Raw genomic sequence first — 14729 nt, forward strand, 5'->3', positions numbered from 1 at the left:
AACTACTTTTTTTATTTATTTCCTAACCGATTAATATTGAAGTTTTTTTTATGAGTTTTAATCCAGAAAGACTAGTATTATTTTATATTTTTTGGTGGTGTAGATGGTTTTGTTAAGTGTCAAAAAGTAAAAGTGAGTGTGTTAAAAACCCTACGGTTTGTGAACACAATATTGTGAATGTAAAAGTTAGTTTCCTTGATTAACTTAGGTTATGCATTTAAATGTACCATTTGATTTTCTGTTTTTTTATCCTAAGGTGCAATAAAAAAAAATATAAGTTATTTGATCACTATTCTTAAAACATTGAATATATTTCTTTAATGTACTTTAATGTTTTTTATATATTTTTTATTCATGAAAATTCAGATATACAATCATTAAAAAAATATTTGACTAAATTGATATAAAACTTATTTAAATTGTATAAAACATTATAATCATTTAAAAAAATATATTGAATTATTATAGTAATTTAATTTTTAAAAAATTAAATCACTCTTAAATAAGTTTGTTTAAATTCAACTGAACTATAACACGTGAGATGTAAAAGTATATTTGAAAATAAAATATTCATTGATAATAATTCAAACCATGTATATGCTATTAAACTAAATTCAATTCACTAAAATAATTATATAATTAAACTCAATTTATTTAAATTTATTAACTAATTTAATTCAATCTTATAACAGTCTAGTTTATCTCATATTAATTCAATTTTATAATAGTTTTATTTATTTATTTTTTAATAAAATTTATGAAAGGATTACTAATTGTAATTCAATCTATCTCTATTTTTATTCATAGATGATTTGTAATCCTCCTTTGAAAAACATTAAGATGAATATCCCACATCATCTTTTGATATTACATGTTTGCTTATTTACAAACACAAGCACCATCTCTACAAAAAGCACCTGCTCCACCACATTTCATAAATGGAACGAAGGGAGCACAATCTTTATCGGTAAAACATTGAGATGAATCTACCATTCCACCCTTCTCCATTGGCATCTTTGAGAATGAAAGACCTACAAAATTCATTAAATAATTTTATTATAAGAAGATGTGAGAAAAATATTACATAAAACATGGAAGAAATGATTATAAAACAAATACATAACCCAGTATATATTCAGTTATGTTCTCTCATATTAATTCAATTTTACAATAGTTTGATTTATTTATTTTAATAAAACTCATAAAAGGATTACTAATTTTAATTGAATCTATCTCTATTCTTATTCATAAATGAGTTGTAATTCTCCTTTGAAAAGCATTAAGATGAATATCTGACTTCATATTTTGATATTACATACTTGTTTGTTTACAAGCACAAGCACCATCTCTGCAAAAAACACCCGCTCCACATTTCATGAATGGAACGAAGGGAACACAATCTTTATCGGTAAAACACTGAGATGAATCAACCATTCCACCCTTCTCCATTGGTATCCTTGAGAATGAAAGACCTGCAAAGTTCATTAAATGATTTTAGTATAAGAAGATATGAGAAAAATATTGCACAAAACATGGAAGAAATAATTATAGAACAAATACATAAGTCACTTTATATTCAATTATGTTCTCTCGTATTAATTCAATTTTATAATATTTTAATTTATCTCATATTAATTTAATTTTATATTAATTCAACTTTATAATAGTTTAATTTATTTATTTTAATAAAACTCATGAAAGGATTACCAATTTTAATTCAATCTATCTCTATTCTTATTCATAAATGAGTTGTAATCCTCATTTGAAAAACATTAATAAGAATATCTAACTCCATCTTTTGATATTACGTACTTTTTTGTTTACAAACACAAGCACCATCTCTGCAAAAAACACCTGCTCCACCACATTTCATAAATGGAACGAAGGGAACACAATTTTTATCGGTAAAACATTGAGATGAATCAACCATTCCACCATTCTCCATTGGTATATTTGAGAATGAAAGACCTACAAAATTCATTAAATGATTTTAGTATAAGAAGATATGAAAAAAATATTACATAGAACATGAAAGAAATAATTATAGAACAAAGACACACCATGAAAGGCTTCCATGACAATAATGAGGAAAAAAAATACTAATTTCAATGAACCCTTTGACATATCTTCTAGGTTGTAGTTGTAGGCTTAGGGATACAAGATTGAAATTTTGTGAGTGAAGAAAAATACAAAATTTCTAACTCAATTTGTGTAAATTGAACAAATGGATTTTTTCATGGTGTTTACTATTGATTGGTTTACATATTTATAGTGGAGGGTGGACTTGAAATTATTTGAAGAAACATTTAATTTAATTTTTAATATATGATTCACACTTAATATTTATACATACATTTATTTTAAACATTCAAATAAACAAATAAAAATGATGTGAGTTTTGATTCTAACAATTAATTAATGTGTAATACTAGTTTGAATTTGAGTTGTAAGCATGTATTTATGTAACCTTTCATTAAAGTAAATTTTGAACGTTATTGTTCTTTGGCTGGTTGACCAAATTCATAACAGAAAGTTTTAATAATGAATATATGTATATTTATTAAATTATAATAATAATGGAGTAAATATATATTATTTAAGTAGAAAGTAGTCTTCTTAATCCTGTATACACATCATTTATAATTTATTAATTTTTAAAAAAACTACATAAGAAATAAAGTAATACTTTTATGATACATTAATAGTAAATAATTTATAATAAAAATTAAATAAATTATAAAAATCTCATAAATTAGATATTTATTTTATAAAAAAATATTACTGTTATACGACTATGATTTTATATAGAATTCTATTATATGGTAAAATAATAAATTATAATAAATAAATTATTATATGTAAATTTGAATAATTAAAAAAAATAAAAATGTAAATATTATATATATATATATATTTATATTATCTGTTTATTTTTTAAGAGAGTAATTTTCTTTATTAGGGTGGTCAATATTCTAGATTAGCAAAAGATTGTAGAAAATGTGATTTTACTCGTTTTTAATCAATCATATACAATGATTTATAAATAATAGTCTCTTATCTTCCACACTCTAATTTATCTCTATAACTATCTCTATTGTCCACAACCAAAGATTGTTTGTGACATAATTTTAATACAATAAAATTAATTACATATTATTTTATAAATAATTATTGCTAAAACTTTCTCAACATTTCAACAACATCATGACTGAAATTTGGACGTATAAAAAATTAAAAAGCCAATAAATTACTTCAAATATTTAATATATTTAAGAGATACTCATTCATAATCTTTATTCATCCCATTGTTAGAGATTGGATAAATTATCTCTTAATAACTATGAATTTCTAAACACAAGACTTATAATCCATAATCATAATTATTATTATGAGTAATAATAATCATAATATTGTTATTTTTTTATCTACAATGAACTAATTACATTAAACAAATTAGGACACTTAAGGAACGTCTCAACCCATATACACAAGAATGACCTCCAAGCCAGAATTCATAACAACCCACTAACATATCATCTCAAAAACCTACATACATGTCAAGCAGCCTGTGAATGAAATGACTTAAACAAAAAACCTAACTAGAAGCCCAAAACATCACATAATAATGCAACAACTAACAAAACAAGACCAAAACCACAAGCTGTCTAAACAACATAGTTTCTTTGGTAGTTTACAGTTGTGACAACCAAAACATAGGAAACACTACGCTTCAATCTGTTATGTGTTCCAAATGCACCACAAAAAATACATAGTTATAAAAGTGCTACCGCTCAAGGCCCAATAGTTTTAGCAACATCAACCATCTGACCCACCAACAAAATCCAAAAGCATGCTAGTGTTGGAAACCAACATGGAGTGTTGTAATACATGTCATATACCCTTCCAAAAGTCTCCACGTCAGTTATAGTCTTCTTTTTACCAGTTTCTCCATAACACTCCACCAAGAGAATAAAAAAAAAAAAAAAACCTTTCCTTGATACGGCCAAGATATGAAAAGAGAAGAGGACAAAGTTACAAATAGGTTTAAAAAGATATTTATATTACACACAAACCACATATCATATAACAAAGAAATAAACCTGCTACGACAAATACAATTATAGATATCAAGCTAAGAATAAGGCAAAACTTCCAAACATATATCGAAAACAATACAATAACACAACCTGAGACAGCGAGACTCATTTAACGTATTTCAAACACTTAATAGGGCATAACATCCAATCTGATAAGGAGAACAAAACAAAAGATGATATATTTTTCATACTAGTCCACACCTTAAATTGTGTTATATGGAAGATTTTTTCGATATCTACCTCACCTCGTTTAAACACCATCTTATTTCTGTGATCCTAGATGGTCCATATACACACAATTCACACACATTTTACATACCTTATTTTTATTATTAATATTATTAACGACAATTATAATAGTAATATTATTTAAATTATTTAAATTTTATAAGAATATAAAATTATTATTTTTATATTGAATTATTATATTAATTTAATTTTAAAAAACTAAATTATTCTTAAATAAGTTTGTTTAAATTGAACTGAATTATAACTTGTGAGACGTAAATGTATATGCTAAAGTAATTTAAAATTATTAAATTTAATTTAATTCAATAAAATTATGATGTAATTAAACTCAATTTATATTCAGTTACCTTCTCTCTCGTATTAATTCAATTTTATAATATTTTATTTCATATTAATTTAATTTTATAATAGTTTAATTTATTTATTTTAATAAATCTCATGAAAGGATAACTAATTTTAATTCAATCTATCTATATTCTTATTCATAAATGAGTTATAATTCTCATTTGAAAAACATTAAGATGAATATCTGACTCCATCTTTTGATATTACATTTGTTTACAAGCACAAGCACCATCTCTGCAAAAAACACCTGCTCCACCACATTTCATAAATGGAATGAAGGAAATGCAATCTTTATCTGTAAAGCATTGAGATGAATCAACCTTTCCACTTGAAAGACCTGCGAAATTCATTAAATAATGTTAATATAAGAAGTATATAAGAAAAATATTACAGATAACGTGGAAGAGATAAATGAGTTGTAATTCTCCTTTGAAAAACATTAAGATGAATATCTGACTCCATCTTTTGATATTACATACTTTGTTGTTTACAAACACAAGCACCATCTCTGCAAAAAGCACCTGCTCCACCACATTTCATAAATGGAACGAAGGGAACACAATCTTTATCGGTAAAACATTGAGATGAATCAACCATTCCACCCTTTTCCATTGGTATCTTTGAGAATGAAAGACCTACAAAATTCATTAAATGATTTTAGTATAAGAAGATATGAGAAAAATATTACATAGAACATGGAAGAAATAATTACAGAACAAATACACACCATGAAAGGCTTCCATGGCAATAATGAGGAACAAAAAGACTAATTTCAATGAACCCTTTGACATATTTTTGAGGTTGTAGCCTTAAGATAAAAGGTTGAAATTTGTGACTGAAGATAATTAAAAATTTGAAACTCAATTTGTGTAAATAGATCAAATGTGTTTTTTCATGGTGTGTACTATTGATCGTTTTGAATATTTATAGTAGAGAGTGGACTTGAAATTAATTGAAGAAAACGTAATTTAAGTGTGAATTAAATATTATAAATTAAATTAAATATGTAAGATTTGTTTGAATTAGTGTTTTAAGCATGTGTTTATGTATGCTTTCATTAATAGAAATTTTGAGGGTTTAATTCTTCTTTTTGACTGGTTGAACAAATTCATAAAAAACTAAAAGTTTTGTTAATAGATATATTTATATTTATTAAATTATAAAAATAACGGAGTAAATGTATATTATTTAAATAGGAAAGTAGTCTTTTTAATGTATAAAACACATCATTTATAATTTATTGAGTTTTAAAAAACTACATAAAATAAAGAATTAAATAAAGATTAAATAAAGAATCTCATAAATGTATAGAATAATTCTCTTTGTTAGTGTGGAAGCGTCACTCAATGAAATAAATTTGCAAACAATTAATTTATAAGGAAAAATATTTATATGAATAAAAGAATGTCATTGTAATTATCAATATGTAATCTTTCTATTAAGGAAAAAAAAACAATTAAATTATGATATTTTTAAGAAGTTCAATATCGTTACAATTTTTTTTTAAATATTCAACTAGATTGTTCTCATTAAAAATGATTTATCTCAACGACTCTACCACTATAAATTAAAGGCAAATGCTTCCTACACCTAATCATTTTTAATTTCCAAAAAGTTCTTAATTCCAGAAATAAAAATCCAAAATTGAAAATAATATATTCTGAAAAAATAAATTCAGAAATGGTTATTGAGTTTCGGAAATAAAAATTTGGAAAAAAATTAAAATTTTATTTTGAATAAAAAAATCCAGAATTGAAAAATAATGCATTCCGAAAAAAAATTATTGTGTTTCGGAAATGAAAATGCAGAAACAAAAATGAAAACCCATTCAGAATAAAAAAATCCATAAATAAAATTTCATTCCAAAAAAAAAAATCTAAGAACACATATTTTGTAAATTTTTTTTAAGGATAGTTTCATCTTTTCACTGAAATCGGTGCAGTGATATGGTGCAGGAAGCAATTGTCTAAATTGAATTATATGTATTATTATTACATTGAATTTTTTTAAAAGAAATTGGCATCGCATTGAATTTTATTTAAAAAGTTGGACCAAGTTGAAATTTTTTAAAAGTTCGGACTACGTTAAAAACTTAAAAAGAAAAAGTTAGGACGAAATTGAAATAATTAAAAAATGTTCGGACCACGATAAATTTTTAAAGTAATTGAGATCCAATGAATGATTTTTAAACTTTTTGAAATTTGGAGGAAGAAATTAATTTTTTATTTTAATATATACTCTGAAAGGATAATTAAACTAATAAAAAACATATGTATCATTTTATGAAAAAATCTAACTTATTTGATCACTATTCTTAAAACATTAAATATATTTCTTTCATATACTTTAATGGTCTGTATATATTTTTTTATCCATAAAAAAAATCATATATACAAGCATTAAAAAATTATTTGAACTAAATTGATACAAAACTTATTTAAATTGTATAATGAAATTTTTTATTTTTTATATTGAATTATTATATTAATTTAATTAAAAAAAAACTATATCACTCTTAAATAAGTTTGTTTAAATTGATCTGAATGAATTATAACACATGAGATGTAAAAATATATTTTAAAATAAAATATCCACAGATAATAATTCAAACAATGTATATGCTAAAGTAATTTAAAATTATTAAATAAAATTTAATTCATTAAAATTATGATGTAATAAAACACAATTTACCTTCAGATAATTCTCTCATATTAATTTGATTTTATAATATTTTAATTTATCTCATATTAGAACAATTTATATTAATTCAATTTCATAATAGTTTGATTTATTTATTTTAATAAAACTCATGAAAGGAATACCAATATTAATTCAATCTATCTCTTTTCGTATTCATCTTGTAATCATTCTTTGAAAAACTTTAAGATGAATATCCTAATCCATCTTTTGATATTACATATTTTTTTGTTTACAAACACAAGCACCATCTCTGCAAAAAACACCTGCTCCACCACATTCCATAAATGGAACGAAGGGAAGACAATTTTTATCGGTAAAACACTGAGATGAATCAACCATTCCACCCTTCAGCATTGGTATCTTTGAGAATGAAAGACCTGCAAAATTCATTAAATGATTTTAGTATAAGAAGATATGAGAAAATATTACATACAACATGGAAGAAATAATTATAGAACAAATAACAAATACATAATAGTCAATTTATATTCAATTATGTTCTCTCATATTAATTCAATTTTATAATATTTTAATTTATCTCATATTAATTTAATTTTATAATATTTTAATTTATTTATTTTAATAAAACTCATGAAAGTATTACTAATTTTAATTCAAATTTCTATTCTTATTCATAAATGAGTTGTAATCTTCCTTTGAAAAACATTAAGATGAATATTTGACTCCATATTTTGATATTACATACTTTTGTGTTTACAAACACAAGCACCATCTCTGCAAAAAACACCTGCTCCACCACATTTCATAAATGGAACGAAGGGAACACAATTTTTATCGGTAAAACACTGAGATGAATCAACCATTCCACCCTTCTCCATTGGTATCTTTGAGAATGAAAGACCTACAAAATTCATTAAATGATTTTAGTATAAGAAGATATGAGAAAAATATTACATAGAACATGGGACAAATAATTATAGAACAAATGCACACCATGAAAGGCTTCCATGGCAATAATGAAGAACAAAAAGACTAATTTCAATGAACCCTTTGACATATCTTCTAGGTTGTAGCCTTGGGATACAAGATTGAAATTTTGTGAGTGAAGAAAAATACAAAATTTGAAACTCAATTTATCTAAATAGAGCAAAATTGGGTTTTTTCATGGTATGTACTATTGATCGTTTTGAATATTTATAGTAGGGGTGGACTTGAAACTAATTGAAAGAAACGTTATACATATAATTTAAGTGTGAATCAAATATTAAAATTTAAATTAAATGTGTAAGATTTGTTTGAATTAGTGTTGTAATCATGTATTTATGTATGCTTTCATTAAAACAAATTTTGAGGGTTTAATTCTTCTTTGCCTGGTTGAACAAATTCATAACAACTAAAAGTTTTGTTAACAAATATATTTATATTTATGAAATTATAAAAATAATGGAGTAAATGTATATTATTTAAATCGGAAAGTAATCTTCTTAATGTATAAAACACATCATTTATAATTTATTGAGTTTTAAAAAACTACATAAAAATAAATTAATGTAATTTATGAGATATTAATATTATATAATTTATAATAAAAGATTAAATAAAGTATAAGAATCTCATAAATATAGATATCTTGTTTTATAAAAAAATTACTGTTATAGGACTATGAGTATATATAAAATTCTCTTATATGGTAAAATAAAGAATTATAATGTGAATTTGAATAATTAAAATAATTTAGAAAATATAAATATTATATATATATTAGGCTTGTTTATTTTTTTGAGAGTAATTCTCTTTGTTAATATCTATATGAATAAAAAAATGTTATTGTAATCATTATTATGTAAAATTATTATACTTTTACCTTCAATTGACTTAATGTCAATTATCAAACAAACATATATATAATATACATATATTGACAATTACCTTTTTGTGTAGGCAAATATTTGAATGAATTGTGGTTATATCTTAATTGAATGGTAAGATATTCATAATTAACACAACAAAATAGAATTGTTAAAGAATCATGTTAAACAAATGTGTTTTAAGGTTGTAAGATGAAAGGACTCTCATCATAAAGAATAATATTGTGAACGTATATGGTTGATGTTTGAAATATAAAAAATTGAATAATAAATCAAAAGTGTCTATTTTCTCCATATATATATATATATATATATATATATATATATATATATATTCTAAATGACAATGTGGGATGAACTTTATGAGTCGGTCCACGACTCATTAAGGAAAAAAAAGAATGGGATAAACTATCTATTTCAACGCGCGTTGGTCCATTTAGATGTGTCCTGCATAATTCGCACTTCGAGCAGGTAGGTTAGGCTTGCATATCATAAAATCTATAAATTTCTTTTTTTTGCACTCCATAATTTTTCCATGCAATCTCATATTTTCAAAAATTGTAAAGTTATTAATGCCAAATTCTACAATCCAGAATTTAAATTTGTATTATGGAATGTGCAATCTAAAATATTGCACAATCCGAAACACAATTTTTTTTCCCAAATTCTATAACCTGAAAAGTCTCTGAATTTCACATTTTGAAATTAAAGAAAAAACGTTCAATGAAAAATGTCAAAGGGTAATTTGAATATTTTTTGAAATATAAGATGCAAGATGAAATGTAACACCCCTTAATTTACATATAACTATTACAATATCAGTTATACCAGTTTCTATCCAAACTTGGAGTTTTTCAAAACATTCCTAATACATGATTAGGATTTATAGAAATACAAATATTTACATATCCACAGCTCAAAATAAAACTCTGAAACCTCTAAGGCTCTCCTGCACCTGTATGGTCATCTGCTCCTGTACATAGTACAGTCATCGCAGTTCAAACACAACAAGAAAAACAAGGGTAAGCTAGTGAAAATAGAATTTTATAATATACACACTTAAATCCAAAGAGAAAACCAAATTACATGATCAATTTATCAAATTATTCAATTTTCTTCGAATCTCAACAATAAAACTATCACATAGATCTCACATGGATCTACACATCCAGAATATTCAACAAACAACGTCTTCCGGAAGACCCGTATTAAGTAAGTCCTACCAGAGACTAACACCTGATCCAAAGATTACCAGCGAATCCAACAAAAAGGATCAGGGTAAGTTCAATACAACCCAAGTCGTGCATCTCATATGTCACGGTGTGCATGAACTCCCCCATCAGCTTCTCACCACCTGATATCTTAGTCTATGTGACTTAGATCATCAGTGAAGCTCGGAGATCTCTGTTACCACATAGGCATCAATACTTAATACACAACAAACATCAGTCCATACATTATCCCAAATGTATGAATTCAATTCCATACCATTTCGTCATACAATGTCATTCAAAAAGTGATCCACAATATTCAAAAGTCTATTTGACATAAATAAAATAACACTTTAATACTAAATCATCAAAATATAATATTTTTACAAATTTAAATAATATACAAACAAACAACCCAATATATAAACACACAACATCCCTGCAAGAAAAATTAAATATTGGGACCACGTCCCTTCCGCATTCAGATCTTCTATCCTAGGGTGCTATTAGAAATTAAATTTAGCTTCCCTTACCTCAATTGCTTGCTTTCCAAGCAACTTTTAGAATTTTATTCCCCACCGTTTGGATAAGCTTCAAGATTTACGGGCCTAATGCAAATTATCCAAACAAAACAAAAATTCAGTATATAATAGAATAAGTTGAGAGGATTAAACTTCTCAACTGACCCCACAAAGATTGATGACTAAATCCTAAGGAAAAACAGAGAACAAAGGATATTTAGAGTAAAAATGAACTTACTCTGTTTGAAAATCTGATCGGGTAGAAATGTTCCTTAACTCCCCAGCTACAGCGTGGTATGATCATATTCTAAAATAAATGAAGATTGGGAGAGAAATTAAGAGAGAGGGAGAGAAGAGAATATGGAGAGAGAGAGAGAAAGAAGAAAAAAAAAACCGTGGTGGGGAAAAAGGGCTTCTCTACACCTTTATTCTTTTTTTTTAACGTTCTTACATTATTTCAAACTACAAAAAATTTCGTCCTCGAAAATGAACTTACCAAGAAAGAGGTTGTATGATGCTCGTATCTCCTCTTCAATTTCCCAAGTGGAATCTCCAGAGATGAGATCCCACAATACTTTCACCATGGGAATACTCCTTCCACGAGTTGTTTCAATTGTGAATCTAAAATTCTGATTGGCTTCACTTCAAATGACAAATTTTCTTTCACCTGGATGGAATCAGACTCTAGAATGTGGCTAGGATCAAATACATACTTTCTTAGCTGGGATACATGGAAAATATTGTGAATGTTAGCTAAAGGAGGAGGCAAAGCAATTTCGTAAGCCACAGGACCTGTTCTCCTGAGAATTTGATAAGGTCCTATGAACTTAGGAGTCAATTTCTTGGATTTGAGTGCTCTTCCTACATCTAAAAAAGACATGCTCACCCACAGAGAATTCTAAAGGTCTTCTTCTTTGATCTGCATAAGATTTTTGCCTGCTGATAGATTTTTCAATCTTTCCTGAATCATTTTTACTTTCTCATTGATTTTTTGTATTAATTCTAGTCCAATTAACACACTCTCACCATCCTGAAACCAACACAGAGGTGTCCTGCACTTTCTTCCGTACAATGCCTCGAAAGGAGCCATTCCTATGCTAGTTTGGTAATTGTTATTGTAAGTGAACTCTACCAATGGTAGAATTTCATCCCAACTGTCCAAGTGATCTAACACACAAGTCCTAAGCAAATCCTCTAAGGACTGGATAGTTCTCTCTGATTGTCCATCAGTTTGAGGATGATATGCTGAACTGAGTCTGAGTTTAGTCCCCAAGGCTTCTTGAAGTGTTTGCTAGAATCTGGAGGTGAATCTAGGATCTCTATCAGAAATTATGCTAGAGGGTACACCATGCAATCTGACTATTTCATCTATGTAAATCTGGGCCAACTTCCGCATAGAGATTCTCAAGTCTATAGGTAGGAAGTGTGTCGTCTTTGTCATTCTGTCCACTATGACCCAAACAGAGTCATGCTTCCGCAAAGTACGTGGTAAGTGGGTAAAAAAATCTATTGAGATGTTGTCCCACTTCCACACTGGAATGTCTAACTGAGTTAACATGCCTCTAGGTAGTTGATGTTCAATCTTTGATTTCTGACAAGTCAAGCAAGCAGCTACAAACTTGGCTACATCATTCTTCATGTCATGCCACCAATAAGACTTCTTCAGATCTTGATACATCTTGGTCATTCCTGGATGTAAACTGAGTTTACTTTTATGACCTTCAGATAACACTGTTTGCTTTAGTTCATTATCCTCTGGTATGCATATTCTATTTCTGAATCTCAAAATACCATCCACTCCTAAAGAGAAGTCTTTAGCTTTGTCAGTATTTAATAAGTCCATGAAATTCTTCAATTTTGAATCTTCCAACTGCTTCTCTTTCACCTTCTCCAGAAATTCATTAGTTATAACAAGTGTATTACAACTAATGCAATTTGAAGACATGGAAACCTCCAAATTCATACTCCTGAAATCTTCAATCAATGCTAGCTTTCTAATCATAAGCGACGACGTTTGTATTTTTTTACGACTCAACGCATCTGCAACAACATTTGCCTTCCCAGGATGGTATATTAGTTGGAAATCATAGTCCTTTAAAAATTCGATCCACCTCCTCTACCTCATATTAAGCTCCTTCTGATCAAACAAATACCTTAAGCTTTTATGATCACTAAACACATCAAAACTAACTCCTTAAAGAAAATGTCTCCATATTTTTAAAGCAAAGACAATTGCTGCCAATTTTAGATCATGAGTTGGATAATTTCTTTCATGCACCTTTAACTAACGAGAAGCGTAGACAACAACTTTCTTATTCTGCATCAGAACACAACCCAATCCCTGATAGGAAGCATCACAAAAAACTTCAAAAGACTGATTGTTATCAGGGATTGTCAATATAGGAGCATTAGTCAACCTTCTTTTCAACTCTTCAAAACTTCTCTCACATTGTTCAGTCCATGCAAAAGGATGATCCTTTCTAGTCAATTGGGTCATAGGAGCCATTATTTTAGAAAAACCTTCTATAAATCTCCTGTAATGTCCTGCTAACCCGACAAAGCTTCTGATTTCTGTAACTGTTTTAGGACGTTCCCACTAAAGTACAACCTCCACTTTAGAAGGATCTACTGATATTCCCTGTGCAGAGATGACATGTCCTAAAAATTGTATTTCTGACATCCAGAAGTCACATTTTGAAAGTTTAACATATAAATGTTTTTCTCTCAAAATGTTCGGGACAGTTCTAAGATGTTCTGCATGTTCTTCCCTTGTACGAGAATAGATCAAGATATCATCTATGGACACTACCACAAACTTATCAAGAAAAGGTTTGAATATCCGATTCATATAATCCATGAAGATAGCTGGAGCATTGGTCACACCAAATGGCATGACCAGAAATTCATAGTGACCATACCTTGATCTGAAAGCAGTCTTTTAAATATCTTCCGCTTTCACTGAAATTTGGTGATAACCTGAGCGCAAATCTATTTTAGAAAAGACAACTGCTCCATGCAACTGATCCATCAGATCGTCAATTCTAGGAAGAGGATATTTATTCTTTATTGTTAACTTGTTTAATTGTCTGTAATCTACGCATAGACGTGACGAACCATCTTTCTTCTTCACTAATAACACTGGAGCTCCCCATGGAGAAACACTAGGTCGAATGAATTGTTTCTCTAATAAGTCTTCTAGTTGTTTCTTCAATTCAGCTAACTCTGCTGGTGCCATTCGATATGGAGAAATTGACACAGGGCCTGCTTCAGGAATCAAGTCAATTGCAAACTCTATCTCTCTCTTTGGCGGAAGTCCAGGAATCTCATCAGGAAATACATCCATAAACTCCTGAACTACAAACATATCTTTTTGTACTTTATCTGTAACTATAGAACAAGCCAAGAGCATAAAACATTTTTCACCTTCTTGTATCTCTCTTTCAAGCTGTTGAGCTGAGATAACCTGCATTCCTTCTAATTTAGGGAAAATTAACTTCTTCCGACCACAATCTACAAGGATATGATTAGCAGACAACCAATCCATTCCCGATATAACCTCCAAATCTTTTAGAGGTATACAAATCATGTTGATCTTGTATCTCTACCCATCTATAATTACTGGACACTCAGCACACATGGAATAAGTTACTATAATACCTTATGTTGGTGTAGATACCACCAACTCAAATTCTAATTCTCGGACTGCCAACTTAAGTTTCTTAGCACAATCAAAAGATATAAAAGAATGGGTTGCCCCATAATCAAACAATACAGATA

The 14729-nt window shown here is 27.7% G+C and overlaps 1 protein-coding gene across 3 annotated transcripts; it reads right to left on the reverse strand.

Moving 5' to 3' along the window:
* Positions 1-825: 825 nt before the first annotated feature.
* On the reverse strand, positions 826-5587 carry LOC137805739 (uncharacterized). Of its 3 annotated transcripts, none has more exons than XM_068605672.1 (4): positions 5419-5587; positions 1813-1968; positions 1320-1472; positions 826-1031 (listed from the first exon to the last, which is right to left on the reverse strand). In XM_068605672.1, exons 1-4 carry the CDS (start codon positions 5480-5482, stop codon positions 880-882), a joined length of 525 nt encoding a protein of 174 aa, XP_068461773.1. In that variant the 5' UTR covers positions 5483-5587; the 3' UTR covers positions 826-879. The 3 variants fall into 3 exon arrangements, 2 of the variants coding, with proteins under 2 accessions (XP_068461773.1, XP_068461774.1); XM_068605673.1 differs by lacking the exon at positions 5419-5587 and adding an exon at positions 2061-2230; XR_011080224.1 differs by lacking the exons at positions 826-1031; positions 1320-1472; positions 1813-1968 and adding exons at positions 4798-5028; positions 5171-5326.
* Between the last annotated feature and the right edge of the window lie 9142 nt (positions 5588-14729).

Source organism: Phaseolus vulgaris, chromosome 3, assembly GCF_000499845.2.
Source record: "Phaseolus vulgaris cultivar G19833 chromosome 3, P. vulgaris v2.0, whole genome shotgun sequence".
Lineage (NCBI taxonomy): Eukaryota > Viridiplantae > Streptophyta > Magnoliopsida > Fabales > Fabaceae > Phaseolus > Phaseolus vulgaris.

Bases quoted from the DNA above. Each gene is read 5' to 3' on its own strand.
- LOC137805739 (XM_068605672.1), bottom strand. From the start codon at position 5,482: ATGTCAAAGGGTTCATTGAAATTAGTCTTTTTGTTCCTCATTATTGCC. The intron at 1,473-1,812 runs GTACGTAATATC...TGAACTTTGCAG, and splicing joins TTGTGTTTGTAAACAAAAAA to GTCTTTCATTCTCAAGGATA. The intron at 1,032-1,319 runs GTATGTAATATC...TGAATTTTGTAG, and splicing joins TTGTGCTTGTAAACAAACAA to GTCTTTCATTCTCAAAGATG.